Raw genomic sequence first — 25,942 nt, forward strand, 5'->3', positions numbered from 1 at the left:
GTGGCCTGCTTATCAGCCCCACATCTTCTGTCAGGAGGATTTAACCCCCCACCCCTAAGCAGCCCACAGCCCACTCCTTTCCAGAAACATCTGGTTTCCTTTACAAAACTGTGAATGCACTTGCATTTACGCAATTGTGTTCCTTTCACAAGCTTGGCAGTTGAAGGAATTATCACAAATGGTGCCCCATTACATTTTTACTAATTTGTGTGAGGGGACCACCTGTCAGTTTTTTACTTAATTGGTCTCTCCCAATCGAGCAGACAGTGGCACTCACTCTAAAACATCTTTGGCATGTTTACCAAATGATTAAGGAATTGCAAATGTTTTCTCGGTAATCTATATCTTTCCTGTCAATTTCGCCCTCTCAACTCACATTTCTCCCTTGCAGTAACAAAGATGGTAGAAAGTACACCACCACCAAGTACCAGCAAAACAACTCCCAGCACGCCTGTCTCCACAACGTCCAGAACCACTGCGTCTACAGAGTCCAGCTCCCCCTCAGTAAAAATCAAATCAACAAGTACACCTCTGTCAACGACCACACTTTCCACAAGTTCTACGGAAACCAGCACAACTACCACAACGACCACTCCCACAACGCTCACAGTGACCGCTACCACCTTGTCCACCAGTTCAACGGAGAGCACGACATCCAAGCCAACTCCTACCGTTTCTACTACCGTTACCACACCCACCACACCAACTACTCTCACAACCCTCACTCTGACCACAACCACCTTGCCTACTAGCACAACTGAAATCACAACAAGGCCTACTGTTTCCACAACCTTTACTACATCCACCTCACCCATGACACCCACAACCCACTCTCTCTCCACATCTACCTTGCCCACTAGCTCAACAGAAACCACAACATCCAAATCAACTCCTACTATTTCCACAAGCTTTACTACATCCACGTCACCCACTACACCCACAACCCACTCTCTTACCACATCTACCTTGCCCGCTAGTTCAACTGAGACCACAACACCCAAGCCAATTCCTACCGTTTCCGTTACCATTACCACACCCCCCACAACCGCCACACCAACTATGTCCACAACCCACTCTCTCACCACATCTACCTTGCCCACTAGCTCAACTGAGACCACAACATCCAAGTCAACGCCTACTGTTTCCACTACCATTACCACACCCACCACAACCACCACACCAACTACGCTCACAACCCTCACTCCGACCACAACAACCCCGACTACTACTTCCATGGAAAGCTCCACATCAGAGACCACCACTCCAAGCACCGTAAAAACCACGCTGACAACTGTTTCCTCCACTGCTACATCAACTGAGACCACACCAACAGGTAAATTGCAGTCGCTGCTTTCCTTCGGGTCTTTAGGCAACGACCGGTGTAACAGCTCTCTTTCAATTGCTCCTACGCGACGTAGGCTTCTTTATCCAAGAATGTCTACGCTGGTTGGCTTTGGCGCCAAGCCATCGGAAGGCCACGGCAACATTTCTATTCATCGGCCTTTCTCTCTACTCCCAACCCACCCTTCAGCTCCCTCTGACATTTCTGTGTTTCAATCAATTGCCAAGGTCCATTTCCACAGTGCCTTAAAGTCAGTCCTACACGACATACCCAGGGAGCCTAGCCTTACTCCTACCCGGCAAAGCCAAGTGTCCTTGCTGTGATGCTCACTGCCTAAGAAAAGGTGAATACAAGTTGTGGGAAGGGGGAAATTGAAATCTTGTAAAAGAGAGTGTCTTTTAGAAAACGGCAGTCCCTCTCACAAAGCTTCCCCATAGACGACTGAAGGCCACTCTTGTGGACAGTGCGTGGGGATAAAGTGTACGTTTCCTGTTATCTCTAGCTTGCTTTGTTCACAAGGCAAACCTCGCTCTTCATGCGTATCCCACCTCCGTTCCTAATTCTTAGCCCCTGGGACTTCCAGAGATTCCTGTACATATTCTTCTAGGACTAATCTCCCGATACAGACACGGAGGCCCATACGCCGCATCCATTCTGTTGTGCTACAGTCTCTATGCCTTCCTAAGAAAGGCACACACCGAAAACTATTTCCTTGCACTGTGGCTCGAATGAAACAAACTCAGAGAGTTGAAATACGGATTGAACATCAGAATCAAAAAATGGGGTTTTGTCTCTCCCGTCGATGCACTCTTCGCCGCACGTCAAGTTTTCCAGTGAGGCGAATGAAATTGCATTGATTGATGGCTTAGGAAGACCATCTTCGTTTTCTCTCATTCACGGGATCCAATCATTTTACTTTTCCTTACTCTCTTCCTTTGCAGGAAAAGAGCCAACTAAACCTACTTCTCCAACCTCACCTGGTGAGTCCGACAGCCAGTCTCTAAAATAAGAGATGCTGATGAGGATTGCTCATCTCCTTTGATTTGAGACCCTCACATTGATCCCCACCAGATCAGGTTGCAAAGACAGGAGGGGCAAGGTGCCCTCTGAAAGCTAGAATCACTCCCTGCATCTTTTCCGGGGCTAGGAAGCAGACACTGTGTTCCACACATGTTGCTGTATTCTGAGCAGAAGAGCTACACGGAGGGGAAACATTAACAAAGCATGGAGGAACTACCCTGTGAGGGGAAGAGATCCCAGCTCCCATCCTCAGGGCCCACAAAAGGCAGCAGAAGGCATTCAACATCTTCCAGGAATAGGGACCCATGCTTGCAAGACAAAATAAGCCAGCCTTCATTTTCAATGGCTTGGTCAATATTTGCATGCACATTCTGTCTCAGAAAGGTTACGTGGCATAGCGAAGAAAGGAGGTTTCCCTAGACCTATGGTGTGACCAAGAAAGTATTAGATGCGCACAAGGCAAAGCAGCAACAGACATTACACAAAACATTCCAAGAAGCGTTATACTGCCCGACAACAGTCAAAGGTGGCCTGCTTATCCGCCCCACATCTTCTGTCAGGAGAATTTATCCCCCCACCCCTAAGCAGCCCACAGCCCACTCCTTTCCAGAAACATCTAGTTTCCTTTACAAAACTATGAATGCACTTGCATTTACGCAATTGTGTTCCTTTCACAAGCTTGGCAGTTGAAGGAATTATCACAAGTGGTGCCTCATTACATTTTTACTAATTTGTGTGAGGGGACCACCTGTCAGTTTTTTACTTAATTGGTCTCTCCCAATCGAGCAGACAGTGGCACTCACTCTAAAACATCTTTGGCATGTTTACCAAATGATTAAGGAATTGCAAATGTTTTCTCGGTAATCTATATCTTTCCTGTCAATTTCGCCCTCTCAACTCACATTTCTCCCTTGCAGTAACAAAGATGGTAGAAAGTACACCACCACCAAGTACCAGCAAAACAACTCCCAGCACGCCTGTCTCCACAACGTCCAGAACCACTGCGTCTACAGAGTCCAGCTCCCCCTCAGTAAAAATCAAATCAACAAGTACACCTCTGTCAACGACCACACTTTCCACAAGTTCTACGGAAACCAGCACAACTACCACAACGACCACTCCCACAACGCTCACAGTGACCGCTACCACCTCGTCCACCAGTTCAACGGAGAGTACGACATCCAAGCCAACTCCTACCGTTTCTACTGCCGTTACCACACCCACCACACCAACTACGCTCACAACCCTCACTCTGACCACAACCACCTTGCCTACTAGCACAACTGAAATCACAACAAGGCCTACTGTTTCCACAACCTTTACTACATCCACCTCACCCATGACACCCACAACCCACTCTCTCTCCACATCTACCTTGCCCACTAGCTCAACAGAAACCACAACATCCAAATCAACTCCTACTATTTCCACAAGCTTTACTACATCCACCTCACCCACTACACCCACAACCCACTCTCTTACCACATCTACCTTGCCCGCTAGTTCAACTGAGACCACAACACCCAAGCCAATTCCTACCGTTTCCGTTACCATTACCACACCCCCCACAACCGCCACACCAACTATGTCCACAACCCACTCTCTCACCACATCTACCTTGCCCGCTAGCTCAACTGAGACCACAACATCCAAGTCAACGCCTACTGTTTCCACTACCATTACCACACCCACCACAACCACCACACCAACTACGCTCACAACCCTCACTCCGACCACAACAACCCCGACTACTACTTCCATGGAAAGCTCCACATCAGAGACCACCACTCCAAGCACCGTAAAAACCACGCTGACAACTGTTTCCTCCACTGCTACATCAACTGAGACCACACCAACAGGTAAATTGCAGTCGCTGCTTTCCTTCGGGTCTTTAGGCAACGACCGGTGTAACAGCTCTCTTTCAATTGCTCCTACGCGACGTAGGCTTCTTTATCCAAGAATGTCTACGCTGGTTGGCTTTGGCGCCAAGCCATCGGAAGGCCACGGCAACATTTCTATTCATCGGCCTTTCTCTCTACTCCCAACCCACCCTTCAGCTCCCTCTGACATTTCTGTGTTTCAATCAATTGCCAAGGTCCATTTCCACAGTGCCTTAAAGTCAGTCCTACACGACATACCCAGGGAGCCTAGCCTTACTCCTACCCGGCAAAGCCAAGTGTCCTTGCTGTGATGCTCACTGCCTAAGAAAAGGTGAATACAAGTTGTGGGAAGGGGGAAATTGAAATCTTGTAAAAGAGAGTGTCTTTTAGAAAACGGCAGTCCCTCTCACAAAGCTTCCCCATAGACGACTGAAGGCCACTCTTGTGGACAGTGCGTGGGGATAAAGTGTACGTTTCCTGTTATCTCTAGCTTGCTTTGTTCACAAGGCAAACCTCGCTCTTCATGCGTATCCCACCTCCGTTCCTAATTCTTAGCCCCTGGGACTTCCAGAGATTCCTGTACATATTCTTCTAGGACTAATCTCCCAATACAGACACGGAGGCCCATACGCCGCATCCATTCTGTTGTGCTACAGTCTCTATGCCTTCCTAAGAAAGGCACACACCGAAAACTATTTCCTTGCACTGTGGCTCGAATGAAACAAACTCAGAGAGTTGAAATACGGATTGAACATCAGAATCAAAAAATGGGGTTTTGTCTCTCCCGTCGATGCACTCTTCGCCGCACGTCAAGTTTTCCAGTGAGGCGAATGAAATTGCATTGATTGATGGCTTAGGAAGACCATCTTCGTTTTCTCTCATTCACGGGATCCAATCATTTTACTTTTCCTTACTCTCTTCCTTTGCAGGAAAAGAGCCAACTAAACCTACTTCTCCAACCTCACCTGGTGAGTCCGACAGCCAGTCTCTAAAATAAGAGATGCTGATGAGGATTGCTCATCTCCTTTGATTTGAGACCCTCACATTGATCCCCGCCAGATCAGGTTGCAAAGACAGGAGGGGCAAGGTGCCCTCTGAAAGCTAGAATCGCTCCCTGCATCTTTTCCGGGGCTAGGAAGCAGACACTGTGTTCCACACATGTTGCTGTATTCTGAGCAGAAGAGCTACACGGAGGGGAAACATTAACAAAGCATGGAGGAACTACCCTGTGAGGGGAAGAGATCCCAGCTCCCATCCTCAGGGCCCACAAAAGGCAGCAGAAGGCATTCAACATCTTCCAGGAATAGGGACCCATGCTTGCAAGACAAAATAAGCCAGCCTTCATTTTCAATGGCTTGGTCAATATTTGCATGCACATTCTGTCTCAGAAAGGTTACGTGGCATAGCGAAGAAAGGAGGTTTCCCTAGACCTATGGTGTGACCAAGAAAGTATTAGATGCGCACAAGGCAAAGCAGCAACAGACATTACACAAAACATTCCAAGAAGCGTTATACTGCCCGACAACAGTCAAAGGTGGCCTGCTTATCAGCCCCACATCTTCTGTCAGGAGGATTTAACCCCCCGCCCCTAAGCAGCCCACAGCCCACTCCTTTCCAGAAACATCTGGTTTCCTTTACAAAACTGTGAATGCACTTGCATTTACGCAATTGTGTTCCTTTCACAAGCTTGGCAGTTGAAGGAATTATCACAAATGGTGCCCCATTACATTTTTACTAATTTGTGTGAGGGGACCACCTGTCAGTTTTTTACTTAATTGGTCTCTCCCAATCGAGCAGACAGTGGCACTCACTCTAAAACATCTTTGGCATGTTTACCAAATGATTAAGGAATTGCAAATGTTTTCTCGGTAATCTATATCTTTCCTGTCAATTTCGCCCTCTCAACTCACATTTCTCCCTTGCAGTAACAAAGATGGTAGAAAGTACACCACCACCAAGTACCAGCAAAACAACTCCCAGCACGCCTGTCTCCACAACGTCCAGAACCACTGCGTCTACAGAGTCCAGCTCCCCCTCAGTAAAAATCAAATCAACAAGTACACCTCTGTCAACGACCACACTTTCCACAAGTTCTACGGAAACCAGCACAACTACCACAACGACCACTCCCACAACGCTCACAGTGACCGCTACCACCTTGTCCACCAGTTCAACGGAGAGCACGACATCCAAGCCAACTCCTACCGTTTCTACTACCGTTACCACACCCACCACACCAACTACGCTCACAACCCTCACTCTGACCACAACCACCTTGCCTACTAGCACAACTGAAATCACAACAAGGCCTACTGTTTCCACAACCTTTACTACATCCACCTCACCCATGACACCCACAACCCACTCTCTCTCCACATCTACCTTGCCCACTAGCTCAACAGAAACCACAACATCCAAATCAACTCCTACTATTTCCACAAGCTTTACTACATCCACGTCACCCACTACACCCACAACCCACTCTCTTACCACATCTACCTTGCCCGCTAGTTCAACTGAGACCACAACACCCAAGCCAATTCCTACCGTTTCCGTTACCATTACCACACCCCCCACAACCGCCACACCAACTATGTCCACAACCCACTCTCTCACCACATCTACCTTGCCCACTAGCTCAACTGAGACCACAACATCCAAGTCAACGCCTACTGTTTCCACTACCATTACCACACCCACCACAACCACCACACCAACTACGCTCACAACCCTCACTCCGACCACAACAACCCCGACTACTACTTCCATGGAAAGCTCCACATCAGAGACCACCACTCCAAGCACCGTAAAAACCACGCTGACAACTGTTTCCTCCACTGCTACATCAACTGAGACCACACCAACAGGTAAATTGCAGTCGCTGCTTTCCTTCGGGTCTTTAGGCAACGACCGGTGTAACAGCTCTCTTTCAATTGCTCCTACGCGACGTAGGCTTCTTTATCCAAGAATGTCTACGCTGGTTGGCTTTGGCGCCAAGCCATCGGAAGGCCACGGCAACATTTCTATTCATCGGCCTTTCTCTCTACTCCCAACCCACCCTTCAGCTCCCTCTGACATTTCTGTGTTTCAATCAATTGCCAAGGTCCATTTCCACAGTGCCTTAAAGTCAGTCCTACACGACATACCCAGGGAGCCTAGCCTTACTCCTACCCGGCAAAGCCAAGTGTCCTTGCTGTGATGCTCACTGCCTAAGAAAAGGTGAATACAAGTTGTGGGAAGGGGGAAATTGAAATCTTGTAAAAGAGAGTGTCTTTTAGAAAACGGCAGTCCCTCTCACAAAGCTTCCCCATAGACGACTGAAGGCCACTCTTGTGGACAGTGCGTGGGGATAAAGTGTACGTTTCCTGTTATCTCTAGCTTGCTTTGTTCACAAGGCAAACCTCGCTCTTCATGCGTATCCCACCTCCGTTCCTAATTCTTAGCCCCTGGGACTTCCAGAGATTCCTGTACATATTCTTCTAGGACTAATCTCCCGATACAGACACGGAGGCCCATACGCCGCATCCATTCTGTTGTGCTACAGTCTCTATGCCTTCCTAAGAAAGGCACACACCGAAAACTATTTCCTTGCACTGTGGCTCGAATGAAACAAACTCAGAGAGTTGAAATACGGATTGAACATCAGAATCAAAAAATGGGGTTTTGTCTCTCCCGTCGATGCACTCTTCGCCGCACGTCAAGTTTTCCAGTGAGGCGAATGAAATTGCATTGATTGATGGCTTAGGAAGACCATCTTCGTTTTCTCTCATTCACGGGATCCAATCATTTTACTTTTCCTTACTCTCTTCCTTTGCAGGAAAAGAGCCAACTAAACCTACTTCTCCAACCTCACCTGGTGAGTCCGACAGCCAGTCTCTAAAATAAGAGATGCTGATGAGGATTGCTCATCTCCTTTGATTTGAGACCCTCACATTGATCCCCGCCAGATCAGGTTGCAAAGACAGGAGGGGCAAGGTGCCCTCTGAAAGCTAGAATCGCTCCCTGCATCTTTTCCGGGGCTAGGAAGCAGACACTGTGTTCCACACATGTTGCTGTATTCTGAGCAGAAGAGCTACACGGAGGGGAAACATTAACAAAGCATGGAGGAACTACCCTGTGAGGGGAAGAGATCCCAGCTCCCATCCTCAGGGCCCACAAAAGGCAGCAGAAGGCATTCAACATCTTCCAGGAATAGGGACCCATGCTTGCAAGACAAAATAAGCCAGCCTTCATTTTCAATGGCTTGGTCAATATTTGCATGCACATTCTGTCTCAGAAAGGTTACGTGGCATAGCGAAGAAAGGAGGTTTCCCTAGACCTATGGTGTGACCAAGAAAGTATTAGATGCGCACAAGGCAAAGCAGCAACAGACATTACACAAAACATTCCAAGAAGCGTTATACTGCCCGACAACAGTCAAAGGTGGCCTGCTTATCCGCCCCACATCTTCTGTCAGGAGAATTTATCCCCCCACCCCTAAGCAGCCCACAGCCCACTCCTTTCCAGAAACATCTAGTTTCCTTTACAAAACTATGAATGCACTTGCATTTACGCAATTGTGTTCCTTTCACAAGCTTGGCAGTTGAAGGAATTATCACAAGTGGTGCCTCATTACATTTTTACTAATTTGTGTGAGGGGACCACCTGTCAGTTTTTTACTTAATTGGTCTCTCCCAATCGAGCAGACAGTGGCACTCACTCTAAAACATCTTTGGCATGTTTACCAAATGATTAAGGAATTGCAAATGTTTTCTCGGTAATCTATATCTTTCCTGTCAATTTCGCCCTCTCAACTCACATTTCTCCCTTGCAGTAACAAAGATGGTAGAAAGTACACCACCACCAAGTACCAGCAAAACAACTCCCAGCACGCCTGTCTCCACAACGTCCAGAACCACTGCGTCTACAGAGTCCAGCTCCCCCTCAGTAAAAATCAAATCAACAAGTACACCTCTGTCAACGACCACACTTTCCACAAGTTCTACGGAAACCAGCACAACTACCACAACGACCACTCCCACAACGCTCACAGTGACCGCTACCACCTCGTCCACCAGTTCAACGGAGAGTACGACATCCAAGCCAACTCCTACCGTTTCTACTGCCGTTACCACACCCACCACACCAACTACGCTCACAACCCTCACTCTGACCACAACCACCTTGCCTACTAGCACAACTGAAATCACAACAAGGCCTACTGTTTCCACAACCTTTACTACATCCACCTCACCCATGACACCCACAACCCACTCTCTCTCCACATCTACCTTGCCCACTAGCTCAACAGAAACCACAACATCCAAATCAACTCCTACTATTTCCACAAGCTTTACTACATCCACGTCACCCACTACACCCACAACCCACTCTCTTACCACATCTACCTTGCCCGCTAGTTCAACTGAGACCACAACACCCAAGCCAATTCCTACCGTTTCCGTTACCATTACCACACCCCCCACAACCGCCACACCAACTATGTCCACAACCCACTCTCTCACCACATCTACCTTGCCCGCTAGCTCAACTGAGACCACAACATCCAAGTCAACGCCTACTGTTTCCACTACCATTACCACACCCACCACAACCACCACACCAACTACGCTCACAACCCTCACTCCGACCACAACAACCCCGACTACTACTTCCATGGAAAGCTCCACATCAGAGACCACCACTCCAAGCACCGTAAAAACCACGCTGACAACTGTTTCCTCCACTGCTACATCAACTGAGACCACACCAACAGGTAAATTGCAGTCGCTCCTTTCCTTCGGGTCTTTAGGCAATGACCGGTGTAACAGCTCTCTTTCAATTGCTCCTACGCGACGTAGGCTTCTTTATCCAAGAATGTCTACGCTGGTTGGCTTTGGCGCCAAGCCATCGGAAGGCCACGGCAACATTTCTATTCATCGGCCTTTCTCTCTACTCCCAACCCACCCTTCAGCTCCCTCTGACATTTCTGTGTTTCAATCAATTGCCAAGGTCCATTTCCACAGTGCCTTAAAGTCAGTCCTACACGACATACCCAGGGAGCCTAGCCTTACTCCTACCCGGCAAAGCCAAGTGTCCTTGCTGTGATGCTCACTGCCTAAGAAAAGGTGAATACAAGTTGTGGGAAGGGGGAAATTGAAATCTTGTAAAAGAGAGTGTCTTTTAGAAAACGGCAGTCCCTCTCACAAAGCTTCCCCATAGACGACTGAAGGCCACTCTTGTGGACAGTGCGTGGGGATAAAGTGTACGTTTCCTGTTATCTCTAGCTTGCTTTGTTCACAAGGCAAACCTCGCTCTTCATGCGTATCCCACCTCCGTTCCTAATTCTTAGCCCCTGGGACTTCCAGAGATTCCTGTACATATTCTTCTAGGACTAATCTCCCGATACAGACACGGAGGCCCATACGCCGCATCCATTCTGTTGTGCTACAGTCTCTATGCCTTCCTAAGAAAGGCACACACCGAAAACTATTTCCTTGCACTGTGGCTCGAATGAAACAAACTCAGAGAGTTGAAATACGGATTGAACATCAGAATCAAAAAATGGGGTTTTGTCTCTCCCGTCGATGCACTCTTCGCCGCACGTCAAGTTTTCCAGTGAGGCGAATGAAATTGCATTGATTGATGGCTTAGGAAGACCATCTTCGTTTTCTCTCATTCACGGGATCCAATCATTTTACTTTTCCTTACTCTCTTCCTTTGCAGGAAAAGAGCCAACTAAACCTACTTCTCCAACCTCACCTGGTGAGTCCGACAGCCAGTCTCTAAAATAAGAGATGCTGATGAGGATTGCTCATCTCCTTTGATTTGAGACCCTCACATTGATCCCCGCCAGATCAGGTTGCAAAGACAGGAGGGGCAAGGTGCCCTCTGAAAGCTAGAATCGCTCCCTGCATCTTTTCCGGGGCTAGGAAGCAGACACTGTGTTCCACACATGTTGCTGTATTCTGAGCAGAAGAGCTACACGGAGGGGAAACATTAACAAAGCATGGAGGAACTACCCTGTGAGGGGAAGAGATCCCAGCTCCCATCCTCAGGGCCCACAAAAGGCAGCAGAAGGCATTCAACATCTTCCAGGAATAGGGACCCATGCTTGCAAGACAAAATAAGCCAGCCTTCATTTTCAATGGCTTGGTCAATATTTGCATGCACATTCTGTCTCAGAAAGGTTACGTGGCATAGCGAAGAAAGGAGGTTTCCCTAGACCTATGGTGTGACCAAGAAAGTATTAGATGCGCACAAGGCAAAGCAGCAACAGACATTACACAAAACATTCCAAGAAGCGTTATACTGCCCGACAACAGTCAAAGGTGGCCTGCTTATCAGCCCCACATCTTCTGTCAGGAGGATTTAACCCCCCGCCCCTAAGCAGCCCACAGCCCACTCCTTTCCAGAAACATCTGGTTTCCTTTACAAAACTGTGAATGCACTTGCATTTACGCAATTGTGTTCCTTTCACAAGCTTGGCAGTTGAAGGAATTATCACAAATGGTGCCCCATTACATTTTTACTAATTTGTGTGAGGGGACCACCTGTCAGTTTTTTACTTAATTGGTCTCTCCCAATCGAGCAGACAGTGGCACTCACTCTAAAACATCTTTGGCATGTTTACCAAATGATTAAGGAATTGCAAATGTTTTCTCGGTAATCTATATCTTTCCTGTCAATTTCGCCCTCTCAACTCACATTTCTCCCTTGCAGTAACAAAGATGGTAGAAAGTACACCACCACCAAGTACCAGCAAAACAACTCCCAGCACGCCTGTCTCCACAACGTCCAGAACCACTGCGTCTACAGAGTCCAGCTCCCCCTCAGTAAAAATCAAATCAACAAGTACACCTCTGTCAACGACCACACTTTCCACAAGTTCTACGGAAACCAGCACAACTACCACAACGACCACTCCCACAACGCTCACAGTGACCGCTACCACCTCGTCCACCAGTTCAACGGAGAGTACGACATCCAAGCCAACTCCTACCGTTTCTACTGCCGTTACCACACCCACCACACCAACTACGCTCACAACCCTCACTCTGACCACAACCACCTTGCCTACTAGCACAACTGAAATCACAACAAGGCCTACTGTTTCCACAACCTTTACTACATCCACCTCACCCACGACACCCACAACCCACTCTCTCTCCACATCTACCTTGCCCACTAGCTCAACAGAAACCACAACATCCAAATCAACTCCTACTATTTCCACAAGCTTTACTACATCCACGTCACCCAGTACACCCACAACCCACTCTCTTACCACATCTACCTTGCCCGCTAGTTCAACTGAGACCACAACACCCAAGCCAATTCCTACCGTTTCCGTTACCATTACCACACCCCCCACAACCGCCACACCAACTATGTCCACAACCCACTCTCTCACCACATCTACCTTGCCCACTAGCTCAACTGAGACCACAACATCCAAGTCAACGCCTACTGTTTCCACTACCATTACCACACCCACCACAACCACCACACCAACTACGCTCACAACCCTCACTCCGACCACAACAACCCCGACTACTACTTCCATGGAAAGCTCCACATCAGAGACCACCACTCCAAGCACCGTAAAATCTACGCTGACAACTGTTTCCTCCACTGCTACATCAACTGAGACCACACCAACAGGTAAATTGCAGTCGCTGCTTTCCTTCGGGTCTTTAGGCAACGACCGGTGTAACAGCTCTCTTTCAATTGCTCCTACGCGACGTAGGCTTCTTTATCCAAGAATGTCTACGCTGGTTGGCTTTGGCGCCAAGCCATCGGAAGGCCACGGCAACATTTCTATTCATCGGCCTTTCTCTCTACTCCCAACCCACCCTTCAGCTCCCTCTGACATTTCTGTGTTTCAATCAATTGCCAAGGTCCATTTCCACAGTGCCTTAAAGTCAGTCCTACACGACATACCCAGGGAGCCTAGCCTTACTCCTACCCGGCAAAGCCAAGTGTCCTTGCTGTGATGCTCACTGCCTAAGAAAAGGTGAATACAAGTTGTGGGAAGGGGGAAATTGAAATCTTGTAAAAGAGAGTGTCTTTTAGAAAACGGCAGTCCCTCTCACAAAGCTTCCCCATAGACGACTGAAGGCCACTCTTGTGGACAGTGCGTGGGGATAAAGTGTACGTTTCCTGTTATCTCTAGCTTGCTTTGTTCACAAGGCAAACCTCGCTCTTCATGCGTATCCCACCTCCGTTCCTAATTCTTAGCCCCTGGGACTTCCAGAGATTCCTGTACATATTCTTCTAGGACTAATCTCCCGATACAGACACGGAGGCCCATACGCCGCATCCATTCTGTTGTGCTACAGTCTCTATGCCTTCCTAAGAAAGGCACACACCGAAAACTATTTCCTTGCACTGTGGCTCGAATGAAACAAACTCAGAGAGTTGAAATACGGATTGAACATCAGAATCAAAAAAAGGGGTTTTGTCTCTCCCATCGATGCACTCTTCGCCGCACGTCAAGTTTTCCAGTGAGGCGAATGAAATTGCATTGATTGATGGCTTAGGAAGACCATCTTCGTTTTCTCTCATTCACGGGATCCAATCATTTTACTTTTCCTTACTCTCTTCCTTTGCAGGAAAAGAGCCAACTAAACCTACTTCTCCAACCTCACCTGGTGAGTCCGACAGCCAGTCTCTAAAATAAGAGATGCTGATGAGGATTGCTCATCTCCTTTGATTTGAGACCCTCACATTGATCCCCGCCAGATCAGGTTGCAAAGACAGGAGGGGCAAGGTGCCCTCTGAAAGCTAGAATCGCTCCCTGCATCTTTTCCGGGGCTAGGAAGCAGACACTGTGTTCCACACATGTTGCTGTATTCTGAGCAGAAGAGCTACACGGAGGGGAAACATTAACAAAGCATGGAGGAACTACCCTGTGAGGGGAAGAGATCCCAGCTCCCATCCTCTGGGCCCACAAAAGGCAGCAGAAGGCATTCAACATCTTCCAGGAATAGGGACCCATGCTTGCAAGACAAAATAAGCCAGCCTTCATTTTCAATGGCTTGGTCAATATTTGCATGCACATTCTGTCTCAGAAAGGTTACGTGGCATAGCGAAGAAAGGAGGTTTCCCTAGACCTATGGTGTGACCAAGAAAATATTAGATGCGCACAAGGCAAAGCAGCAACAGACATTACACAAAACATTCCAAGAAGCGTTATACTGCCCGACAACAGTCAAAGGTGGCCTGCTTATCCGCCCCACATCTTCTGTCAGGAGAATTTATCCCCCCGCCCCTAAGCAGCCCACAGCCCACTCCTTTCCAGAAACATCTGGTTTCCTTTACAAAACTATGAATGCACTTGCATTTACGCAATTGTGTTCCTTTCACAAGCTTGGCAGTTGAAGGAATTATCACAAGTGGTGCCCCATTACATTTTTACTAATTTGTGTGAGGGGACCACCTGTCAGTTTTTTATTTAATTGGTCTCTCCCGATCGAGCAGACAGTGGCACTCACTCTAAAACATCTTTGGCATGTTTACCAAATGATTAAGGAATTGCAAATGTTTTCTCGGTAATCTAAATCTTTCCTGTCAATTTCGCCCTCTCAACTCACATTTCTCCCTTGCAGTAACAAAGATGGTAGAAAGTACACCACCACCAAGTACCAGCAAAACAACTCCCAGCACGCCTGTCTCCACAACGTCCAGAACCACTGCGTCTACAGAGTCCAGCTCCCCCTCAGTAAAAATCAAATCAACAAGTACACCTCTGCCAACGACCACACTTTCCACAAGTTCTACGGAAACCAGCACAACTACCACAACGACCACTCCCACAACGCTCACAGTGACCGCTACCACCTTGTCCACCAGTTCAACGGAGAGCACGACATCCAAGCCAACTCCTACCGTTTCTACTACCGTTACCACATCCACCACACCAACTACGCTCACAACCCTCACTCTGACCACAACCACCTTGCCTACTAGCACAACTGAAATCACAACAAGGCCTACTGTTTCCACAACCTTTACTACATCCACCTCACCCACCACACCCACAACCCACTCTCTCTCCACATCTACCTTGCCCACTAGCTCAACAGAAACCACAACATCCAAATCAACTCCTACTATTTCCACAAGCTTTACTACATCCACGTCACCCACTACACCCACAACCCACTCTCTTACCACATCTACCTTGCCCGCTAGTTCAACTGAGACCACAACACCCAAGCCAATTCCTACCGTTTCCGTTACCATTACCACACCCCCCACAACCGCCACACCAACTATGTCCACAACCCACTCTCTCACCACATCTACCTTGCCCACTAGCTCAACTGAGACCACAACATCCAAGTCAACGCCTACTGTTTCCACTACCATTACCACACCCACCACAACCACCACACCAACTACGCTCACAACCCTCACTCCGACCACAACAACCCCGACTACTACTTCCATGGAAAGCTCCACATCAGAGACCACCACTCCAAGCACCGTAAAAACCACGCTGACAACTGTTTCCTCCACTGCTACATCAACTGAGACCACACCAACAGGTAAATTGCAGTCGCTGCTTTCCTTCGGGTCTTTAGGCAACGACGGGTGTAACAGCTCTCTTTCAATTGCTCCTACGCGACGTAGGCTTCTTTATCCAAGAATGTCTACGCTGGTTGGCTTTGGCGCCAAGCCATCGGAAGGCCACGGCAACATTTCTATTCATCGGCCTTTCTCTCTACTCCCAACCCACCCTTCAGCTCCCTCTGACATTTCTGTGTTTCAATCAATTGCCAAGGTCCATTTCCACAGTGCCTTAAAGTCAGTCCTACACGACATACCCAGGGAGCCTAGCCTTACTCCTACCCGGCAAAGCCAAGTGTCCTTGCTGTGATGCTCACTGCCTAAGAAAGGGTGAATACAAGTTGTGGGAAGTGGGAAATTGAAATCTTGTAAAAGAGAGTGTCTTTTAGAAAACGGCAGTCCCTCTCACAAAGCTTCCCCATAGACGACTGAAGGCCACTCTCGTGGACAGTGCGTGGGGATAAAGTGTACGTTTCCTGTTATCTCTAGCTTGCTTTGTTCACAACGCAAACCTCGCTCTTCATGCGTATCCCACCTCCGTTCCTAATTCTTAGCCCCTGGGACTTCCAGAGATTCCTGTACATATTCTTCTAGGACTAATCTCCCGATACAGACACGGAGGCCCATACGCCGCATCCATTCTGTTGTGCTACAGTCTCTATGCCTTCCTAAGAAAGGCACACACCGAAAACTATTTCCTTGCACTGTGGCTCGAATGAAACAAACTCAGAGAGTTGATAAACGGGTTGAACATCAGAATCAAAAAATGGGGTTTTGTCTCTCCCGTCGATGCACTCTTCGCCGCACGTCAAGTTTTCCAGTGAGGCGAATGAAATTGCATTGATTGATGGCTTAGGAAGACCATCTTCGTTTTCTCTCATTCACGGGATCCAATCATTTTACTTTTCCTTACTCTCTTCCTTTGCAGGAAAAGAGCCAACTAAACCTACTTCTCCAACCTCACCTAGTGAGTCCGACAGCCAGTCTCTAAAATAAGAGATGCTGATGAGGATTGCTCATCTCCTTTGATTTGAGACCCTCACATTGATCCCCGCCAGATCAGGTTGCAAAGACAGGAGGGGCAAGGTGCCCTCTGAAAGCTAGAATCGCTCCCTGCATCTTTTCCGGGGCTAGGAAGCAGACACTGTGTTCCACACATGTTGCTGTATTCTGAGCAGAAGAGCTACACGGAGGGGAAACATTAACAAAGCATGGAGGAACTACCCTGTGAGGGGAAGAGATCCCAGCTCCCATCCTCAGGGCCCACAAAAGGCAGCAGAAGGCATTCAACATCTTCCAGGAATAGGGACCCATGCTTGCAAGACAAAATAAGCCAGCCTTCATTTTCAATGGCTTGGTCAATATTTGCATGCACATTCTGTCTCAGAAAGGTTACGTGGCATAGCGAAGAAAGGAGGTTTCCCTAGACCTATGGTGTGACCAAGAAAGTATTAGATGCGCACAAGGCAAAGCAGCAACAGACATTACACAAAACATTCCAAGAAGCGTTATACTGCCCGACAACAGTCAAAGGTGGCCTGCTTATCAGCCCCACATCTTCTGTCAGGAGGATTTAACCCCCCGCCCCTAAGCAGCCCACAGCCCACTCCTTTCCAGAAACATCTGGTTTCCTTTACAAAACTGTGAATGCACTTGCATTTACGCGATTGTGTTCCTTTCACAAGCTTGGCAGTTGAAGGAATTATCACAAGTGGTGCCCCATTACATTTTTACTAATTTGTGTGAGGGGACCACCTGTCAGTTTTTTATTTAATTGGTCTCTCCCGATCGAGCAGACAGTGGCACTCACTCTAAAACATCTTTGGCATGTTTACCAAATGATTAAGGAATTGCAAATGTTTTCTCGGTAATCTAAATCTTTCCTGTCAATTTCGCCCTCTCAACTCACATTTCTCCCTTGCAGTAACAAAGATGGTAGAAAGTACACCACCACCAAGTACCAGCAAAACAACTCCCAGCACGCCTGTCTCCACAACGTCCAGAACCACTGCGTCTACAGAGTCCAGCTCCCCCTCAGTAAAAATCAAATCAACAAGTACACCTCTGCCAACGACCACACTTTCCACAAGTTCTACGGAAACCAGCACAACTACCACAACGACCACTCCCACAACGCTCACAGTGACCGCTACCACCTTGTCCACCAGTTCAACGGAGAGCACGACATCCAAGCCAACTCCTACCGTTTCTACTACCGTTACCACATCCACCACACCAACTACGCTCACAACCCTCACTCTGACCACAACCACCTTGCCTACTAGCACAACTGAAATCACAACAAGGCCTACTGTTTCCACAACCTTTACTACATCCACCTCACCCACGACACCCACAACCCACTCTCTCTCCACATCTACCTTGCCCACTAGCTCAACAGAAACCACAACATCCAAATCAACTCCTACTATTTCCACTAGCTTTACTACATCCACGTCACCCACTACACCCACAACCCACTCTCTTACCACATCTACCTTGCCCGCTAGTTCAACTGAGACCACAACACCCAAGCCAATTCCTACCGTTTCCGTTACCATTACCACACCCCCCACAACCGCCACACCAACTATGTCCACAACCCACTCTCTCACCACATCTACCTTGCCCACTAGCTCAACTGAGACCACAACATCCAAGTCAACGCCTACTGTTTCCACTACCATTACCACACCCACCACAACCACCACACCAACTACGCTCACAACCCTCACTCCGACCACAACAACCCCGACTACTACTTCCATGGAAAGCTCCACATCAGAGACCACCACTCCAAGCACCGTAAAAACCACGCTGACAACTGTTTCCTCCACTGCTACATCAACTGAGACCACACCAACAGGTAAATTGCAGTCGCTGCTTTCCTTCGGGTCTTTAGGCAACGACGGGTGTAACAGCTCTCTTTCAATTGCTCCTACGCGACGTAGGCTTCTTTATCCAAGAATGTCTACGCTGGTTGGCTTTGGCGCCAAGCCATCGGAAGGCCACGGCAACATTTCTATTCATCGGCCTTTCTCTCTACTCCCAACCCACCCTTCAGCTCCCTCTGACATTTCTGTGTTTCAATCAATTGCCAAGGTCCATTTCCACAGTGCCTTAAAGTCAGTCCTACACGACATACCCAGGGAGCCTAGCCTTACTCCTACCCGGCAAAGCCAAGTGTCCTTGCTGTGATGCTCACTGCCTAAGAAAGGGTGAATACAAGTTGTGGGAAGTGGGAAATTGAAATCTTGTAAAAGAGAGTGTCTTTTAGAAAACGGCAGTCCCTCTCACAAAGCTTCCCCATAGACGACTGAAGGCCACTCTTGTGGACAGTGCGTGGGGATAAAGTGTACGTTTCCTGTTATCTCTAGCTTGCTTTGTTCACAACGCAAACCTCGCTCTTCATGCGTATCCCACCTCCGTTCCTAATTCTTAGCCCCTGGGACTTCCAGAGATTCCTGTACATATTCTTCTAGGACTAATCTCCCGATACAGACACGGAGGCCCATACGCCGCATCCATTCTGTTGTGCTACAGTCTCTATGCCTTCCTAAGAAAGGCACACACCGAAAACTATTTCCTTGCACTGTGGCTCGAATGAAACAAACTCAGAGAGTTGATAAACGGGTTGAACATCAGAATCAAAAAATGGGGTTTTGTCTCTCCCGTCGATGCACTCTTCGCCGCACGTCAAGTTTTCCAGTGAGGCGAATGAAATTGCATTGATTGATGGCTTAGGAAGACCATCTTCGTTTTCTCTCATTCACGGGATCCAATCATTTTACTTTTCCTTACTCTCTTCCTTTGCAGGAAAAGAGCCAACTAAACCTACTTCTCCAACCTCACCTAGTGAGTCCGACAGCCAGTCTCTAAAATAAGAGATGCTGATGAGGATTGCTCATCTCCTTTGATTTGAGACCCTCACATTGATCCCCGCCAGATCAGGTTGCAAAGACAGGAGGGGCAAGGTGCCCTCTGAAAGCTAGAATCGCTCCCTGCATCTTTTCCGGGGCTAGGAAGCAGACACTGTGTTCCACACATGTTGCTGTATTCTGAGCAGAAGAGCTACACGGAGGGGAAACATTAACAAAGCATGGAGGAACTACCCTGTGAGGGGAAGAGATCCCAGCTCCCATCCTCAGGGCCCACAAAAGGCAGCAGAAGGCATTCAACATCTTCCAGGAATAGGGACCCATGCTTGCAAGACAAAATAAGCCAGCCTTCATTTTCAATGGCTTGGTCAATATTTGCATGCACATTCTGTCTCAGAAAGGTTACGTGGCATAGCGAAGAAAGGAGGTTTCCCTAGACCTATGGTGTGACCAAGAAAGTATTAGATGCGCACAAGGCAAAGCAGCAACAGACATTACACAAAACATTCCAAGAAGCGTTATACTGCCCGACAACAGTCAAAGGTGGCCTGCTTATCAGCCCCACATCTTCTGTCAGGAGGATTTAACCCCCCGCCCCTAAGCAGCCCACAGCCCACTCCTTTCCAGAAACATCTGGTTTCCTTTACAAAACTGTGAATGCACTTGCATTTACGCGATTGTGTTCCTTTCACAAGCTTGGCAGTTGAAGGAATTATCACAAGTGGTGCCCCATTACATTTTTACTAATTTGTGTGAGGGGACCACCTGTCAGTTTTTTACTTAATTGGTCTCTCCCAATCGAGCAGACAGTGGCACTCACTCTAAAACATCTTTGGCATGTTTACCAAATGATTAAGGAATTGCAAATGTTTTCTCGGTAATCTAAATCTTTCCTGTCAATTTCGCCCTCTCAACTCACATTTCTCCCTTGCAGTAACAAAGATGGTAGAAAGTACACCACCACCAAGTACCAGCAAAACAACTCCCAGCACGCCTGTCTCCACAACGTCCAGAACCACTGCGTCTACAGAGTCCAGCTCCCCCTCAGTAAAAATCAAATCAACAAGTACACCTCTGCCAACGACCACACTTTCCACAAGTTCTACGGAAACCAGCACAACTACCACAACGACCACTCCCACAACGCTCACGGTGACCGCTACCACCTCGTCCACCAGTTCAACGGAGAGCACGACATCCAAGCCAACTCCTACCGTTTCTACTGCCGTTACCACACCAACTACGCTCACAACCCTCATTCTGACCACAACCACCTTGCCTACTAGCACAACTGAAATCACAACAAGGCCTACTGTTTCCACAACCTTTACTACATCCACCTCACCCACCACACCCACAACCCACTCTCTCTCCACATCTACCTTGCCCACTAGCTCAACAGAAACCACAACATCCAAATCAACTCCTACTATTTCCACAAGCTTTACTACATCCACATCACCCACTACACCCACAACCCACTCTCTTACAACATCTACCTTGCCCGCTAGTTCAACTGAGACCACAACACCCAAGCCAATTCCTACCGTTTCCGTTACCATTACCACACCCCCCACAACCGCCACACCAACTATGTCCACAACCCACTCTCTCACCACATCTACCTTGCCCACTAGCTCAACTGAGACCACAACATCCAAGTCAACGCCTACTGTTTCCACTACCATTACCACACCCACCACAACCACCACACCAACTACGCTCACAACCCTCACTCCGACCACAACAACCCCGACTACTACTTCCATGGAAAGCTCCACATCAGAGACCACCACTCCAAGCACCGTAAAAACCACGCTGACAACTGTTTCCTCCACTGCTACATCAACTGAGACCACACCAACAGGTAAATTGCAGTCGCTGCTTTCCTTCGGGTCTTTAGGCAACGACCGGTGTAACAGCTCTCTTTCAATTGCTCCTACGCGACGTAGGCTTCTTTATCCAAGAATGTCTACGCTGGTTGGCTTTGGCGCCAAGCCATCGGAAGGCCACGGCAACATTTCTATTCATCGGCCTTTCTCTCTACCCCCAACCCACCCTTCAGCTCCCTCTGACATTTCTGTGTTTCAATCAATTGCCAAGGTCCATTTCCACAGTGCCTTAAAGTCAGTCCTACACGACATACCCAGGGAGCCTAGCCTTACTCCTACCCGGCAAAGCCAAGTGTCCTTGCTGTGATGCTCACTGCCTAAGAAAAGGTGAATACAAGTTGTGGGAAGGGGGAAATTGAAATCTTGTAAAAGAGAGCATCTTTTAGAAAATGGCAGTCCCTCTCACAACGCTTCCCCGTAGACGACTGAAGGCCACTCTTGTGGACAGTGCGTGGGGATAAAGTGTACGTTTCCTGTTATCTCTAGCTTGCTTTGTTCACAAGGCAAACCTCGCTCTTCATGCGTATCCCACCTCCGTTCCTAATTCTTAGCCCCTGGGACTTCCAGAGATTCCTGTACATATTCTTCTAGGACTAATCTCCCGATACAGACACGGAGGCCCATACGCCGCATCCATTCTGTTGTGCTACAGTCTCTATGCCTTCCTAAGAAAGGCACACACCGAAAACTATTTCCTTGCACTGTGGCTCGAATGAAACAAACTCAGAGAGTTGATAAACGGGTTGAACATCAGAATCAAAAAATGGGGTTTTGTCTCTCCCGTCGATGCACTCTTCGCCGCACGTCAAGTTTTCCAGTGAGGCGAATGAAATTGCATTGATTGATGGCTTAGGAAGACCATCTTCGTTTTCTCTCATTCACGGGATCCAATCATTTTACTTTTCCTTACTCTCTTCCTTTGCAGGAAAAGAGCCAACTAAACCTACTTCTCCAACCTCACCTGGTGAGTCCGACAGCCAGTCTCTAAAATAAGAGATGCTGATGAGGATTGCTCATCTCCTTTGATTTGAGACCCTCACATTGATCCCCGCCAGATCAGGTTGCAAAGACAGGAGGGGCAAGGTGCCCTCTGAAAGCTAGAATCGCTCCCTGCATCTTTTCCGGGGCTAGGAAGCAGACACTGTGTTCCACACATGTTGCTGTATTCTGAGCAGAAGAGCTACACGGAGGGGAAACATTAACAAAGCATGGAGGAACTACCCTGTGAGGGGAAGAGATCCCAGCTCCCATGCTCAGGGCCTACAAAAGGCAGCAGAAGGCATTCAACATCTTCCAGGAATAGGGACCCATGCTTGCAAGACAAAATAAGCCAGCCTTCATTTTCAATGGCTTGGTCAATATTTGCATGCACATTCTGTCTCAGAAAGGTTACGTGGCATAGCGAAGAAAGGAGGTTTCCCTAGACCTATGGTGTGACCAAGAAAGTATTAGATGCGCACAAGGCAAAGCAGCAACAGACATTACACAAAACATTCCAAGAAGCGTTATACTGCCCGACAACAGTCAAAGGTGGCCTGCTTATCAGCCCCACATCTTCTGTCAGGAGGATTTAACCCCCCGCCCCTAAGCAGCCCACAGCCCACTCCTTTCCAGAAACATCTGGTTTCCTTTACAAAACTGTGAATGCACTTGCATTTACGCGATTGTGTTCCTTTCACAAGCTTGGCAGTTGAAGGAATTATCACAAGTGGTGCCCCATTACATTTTTACTAATTTGTGTGAGGGGACCACCTGTCAGTTTTTTACTTAATTGGTCTCTCCCAATCGAGCAGACAGTGGCACTCACTCTAAAACATCTTTGGCATGTTTACCAAATGATTAAGGAATTGCAAATGTTTTCTCGGTAATCTAAATCTTTCCTGTCAATTTCGCCCTCTCAACTCACATTTCTCCCTTGCAGTAACAAAGATGGTAGAAAGTACACCACCACCAAGTACCAGCAAAACAACTCCCAGCACGCCTGTCTCCACAACGTCCAGAACCACTGCGTCTACAGAGTCCAGCTCCCCCTCAGTAAAAATCAAATCAACAAGTACACCTCTGCCAACGACCACACTTTCCACAAGTTCTACGGAAACCAGCACAACTACCACAACGACCACTCCCACAACGCTCACGGTGACCGCTACCACCTCGTCCACCAGTTCAACGGAGAGCACGACATCCAAGCCAACTCCTACCGTTTCTACTGCCGTTACCACACCAACTACGCTCACAACCCTCATTCTGACCACAACCACCTTGCCTACTAGCACAACTGAAATCACAACAAGGCCTACTGTTTCCACAACCTTTACTACATCCACCTCACCCACCACACCCACAACCCACTCTCTCTCCACATCTACCTTGCCCACTAGCTCAACAGAAACCACAACATCCAAATCAACTCCTACTATTTCCACAAGCTTTACTACATCCACATCACCCACTACACCCACAACCCACTCTCTTACAACATCTACCTTGCCCGCTAGTTCAACTGAGACCACAACACCCAAGCCAATTCCTACCGTTTCCGTTACCATTACCACACCCCCCACAACCGCCACACCAACTATGTCCACAACCCACTCTCTCACCACATCTACCTTGCCCACTAGCTCAACTGAGACCACAACATCCAAGTCAACGCCTACTGTTTCCACTACCATTACCACACCCACCACAACCACCACACCAACTACGCTCACAACCCTCACTCCGACCACAACAACCCCGACTACTACTTCCATGGAAAGCTCCACATCAGAGACCACCACTCCAAGCACCGTAAAAACCACGCTGACAACTGTTTCCTCCACTGCTACATCAACTGAGACCACACCAACAGGTAAATTGCAGTCGCTGCTTTCCTTCGGGTCTTTAGGCAACGACGGGTGTAACAGCTCTCTTTCAATTGCTCCTACGCGACGTAGGCTTCTTTATCCAAGAATGTCTACGCTGGTTGGCTTTGGCGCCAAGCCATCGGAAGGCCACGGCAACATTTCTATTCATCGGCCTTTCTCTCTACCCCCAACCCACCCTTCAGCTCCCTCTGACATTTCTGTGTTTCAATCAATTGCCAAGGTCCATTTCCACAGTGCCTTAAAGTCAGTCCTACACGACATACCCAGGGAGCCTAGCCTTACTCCTACCCGGCAAAGCCAAGTGTCCTTGCTGTGATGCTCACTGCCTAAGAAAAGGTGAATACAAGTTGTGGGAAGGGGGAAATTGAAATCTTGTAAAAGAGAGCATCTTTTAGAAAACGGCAGTCCCTCTCACAACGCTTCCCCGTAGACGACTGAAGGCCACTCTTGTGGACAGTGCGTGGGGATAAAGTGTACGTTTCCTGTTATCTCTAGCTTGCTTTGTTCACAAGGCAAACCTCGCTCTTCATGCGTATCCCACCTCCGTTCCTAATTCTTAGCCCCTGGGACTTCCAGAGATTCCTGTACATATTCTTCTAGGACTAATCTCCCGATACAGACACGGAGGCCCATACGCCGCATCCATTCTGTTGTGCTACAGTCTCTATGCCTTCCTAAGAAAGGCACACACCGAAAACTATTTCCTTGCACTGTGGCTCGAATGAAACAAACTCAGAGAGTTGATAAACGGGTTGAACATCAGAATCAAAAAATGGGGTTTTGTCTCTCCCGTCGATGCACTCTTCGCCGCACGTCAAGTTTTCCAGTGAGGCGAATGAAATTGCATTGATTGATGGCTTAGGAAGACCATCTTCGTTTTCTCTCATTCACGGGATCCAATCATTTTACTTTTCCTTACTCTCTTCCTTTGCAGGAAAAGAGCCAACTAAACCTACTTCTCCAACCTCACCTGGTGAGTCCGACAGCCAGTCTCTAAAATAAGAGATGCTGATGAGGATTGCTCATCTCCTTTGATTTGAGACCCTCACATTGATCCCCGCCAGATCAGGTTGCAAAGACAGGAGGGGCAAGGTGCCCTCTGAAAGCTAGAATCGCTCCCTGCATCTTTTCCGGGGCTAGGAAGCAGACACTGTGTTCCACACATGTTGCTGTATTCTGAGCAGAAGAGCTACACGGAGGGGAAACATTAACAAAGCATGGAGGAACTACCCTGTGAGGGGAAGAGATCCCAGCTCCCATCCTCAGGGCCCACAAAAGGCAGCAGAAGGCATTCAACATCTTCCAGGAATAGGGACCCATGCTTGCAAGACAAAATAAGCCAGCCTTCATTTTCAATGGCTTGGTCAATATTTGCATGCACATTCTGTCTCAGAAAGGTTACGTGGCATAGCGAAGAAAGGAGGTTTCCCTAGACCTATGGTGTGACCAAGAAAGTATTAGATGCGCACAAGGCAAAGCAGCAACAGACATTACACAAAACATTCCA

The 25,942-nt window shown here is 48.1% G+C and overlaps 1 protein-coding gene and 1 long non-coding RNA gene across 2 annotated transcripts in view; both read left to right on the plus strand.

Annotated features, from left to right (window-relative positions):
* Positions 1–25,942, plus strand: part of MUC6 (mucin 6, oligomeric mucus/gel-forming) — a 92,052-nt gene that overhangs the window by 62,863 nt on the left and 3,247 nt on the right. Inside the window, exons 36-45 of the mRNA XM_075928795.1 lie at positions 392–1,333; positions 2,284–2,322; positions 3,280–4,221; positions 5,172–5,210; positions 6,168–6,903; positions 14,998–15,635; positions 20,608–21,540; positions 22,491–22,529; positions 23,487–24,419; positions 25,370–25,408. Of these exons, the coding sequence (XP_075784910.1) occupies positions 392–1,333; positions 2,284–2,322; positions 3,280–4,221; positions 5,172–5,210; positions 6,168–6,903; positions 14,998–15,635; positions 20,608–21,540; positions 22,491–22,529; positions 23,487–24,419; positions 25,370–25,408 (5,280 nt within the window). The remainder of the gene's footprint in view (positions 1–391; positions 1,334–2,283; positions 2,323–3,279; positions 4,222–5,171; positions 5,211–6,167; positions 6,904–14,997; positions 15,636–20,607; positions 21,541–22,490; positions 22,530–23,486; positions 24,420–25,369; positions 25,409–25,942) is intronic.
* Positions 9,464–12,080, plus strand: LOC142829251 (uncharacterized). Its single transcript, XR_012903678.1, has 3 exons — positions 9,464–9,997; positions 10,948–10,986; positions 11,944–12,080. It is a non-coding gene; the product is annotated as an uncharacterized LOC142829251 (long non-coding RNA).

The sequence above is a fragment of the Pelodiscus sinensis genome, chromosome 4, assembly GCF_049634645.1.
Source record: "Pelodiscus sinensis isolate JC-2024 chromosome 4, ASM4963464v1, whole genome shotgun sequence".
Taxonomy (NCBI): Eukaryota; Metazoa; Chordata; order Testudines; family Trionychidae; genus Pelodiscus; species Pelodiscus sinensis.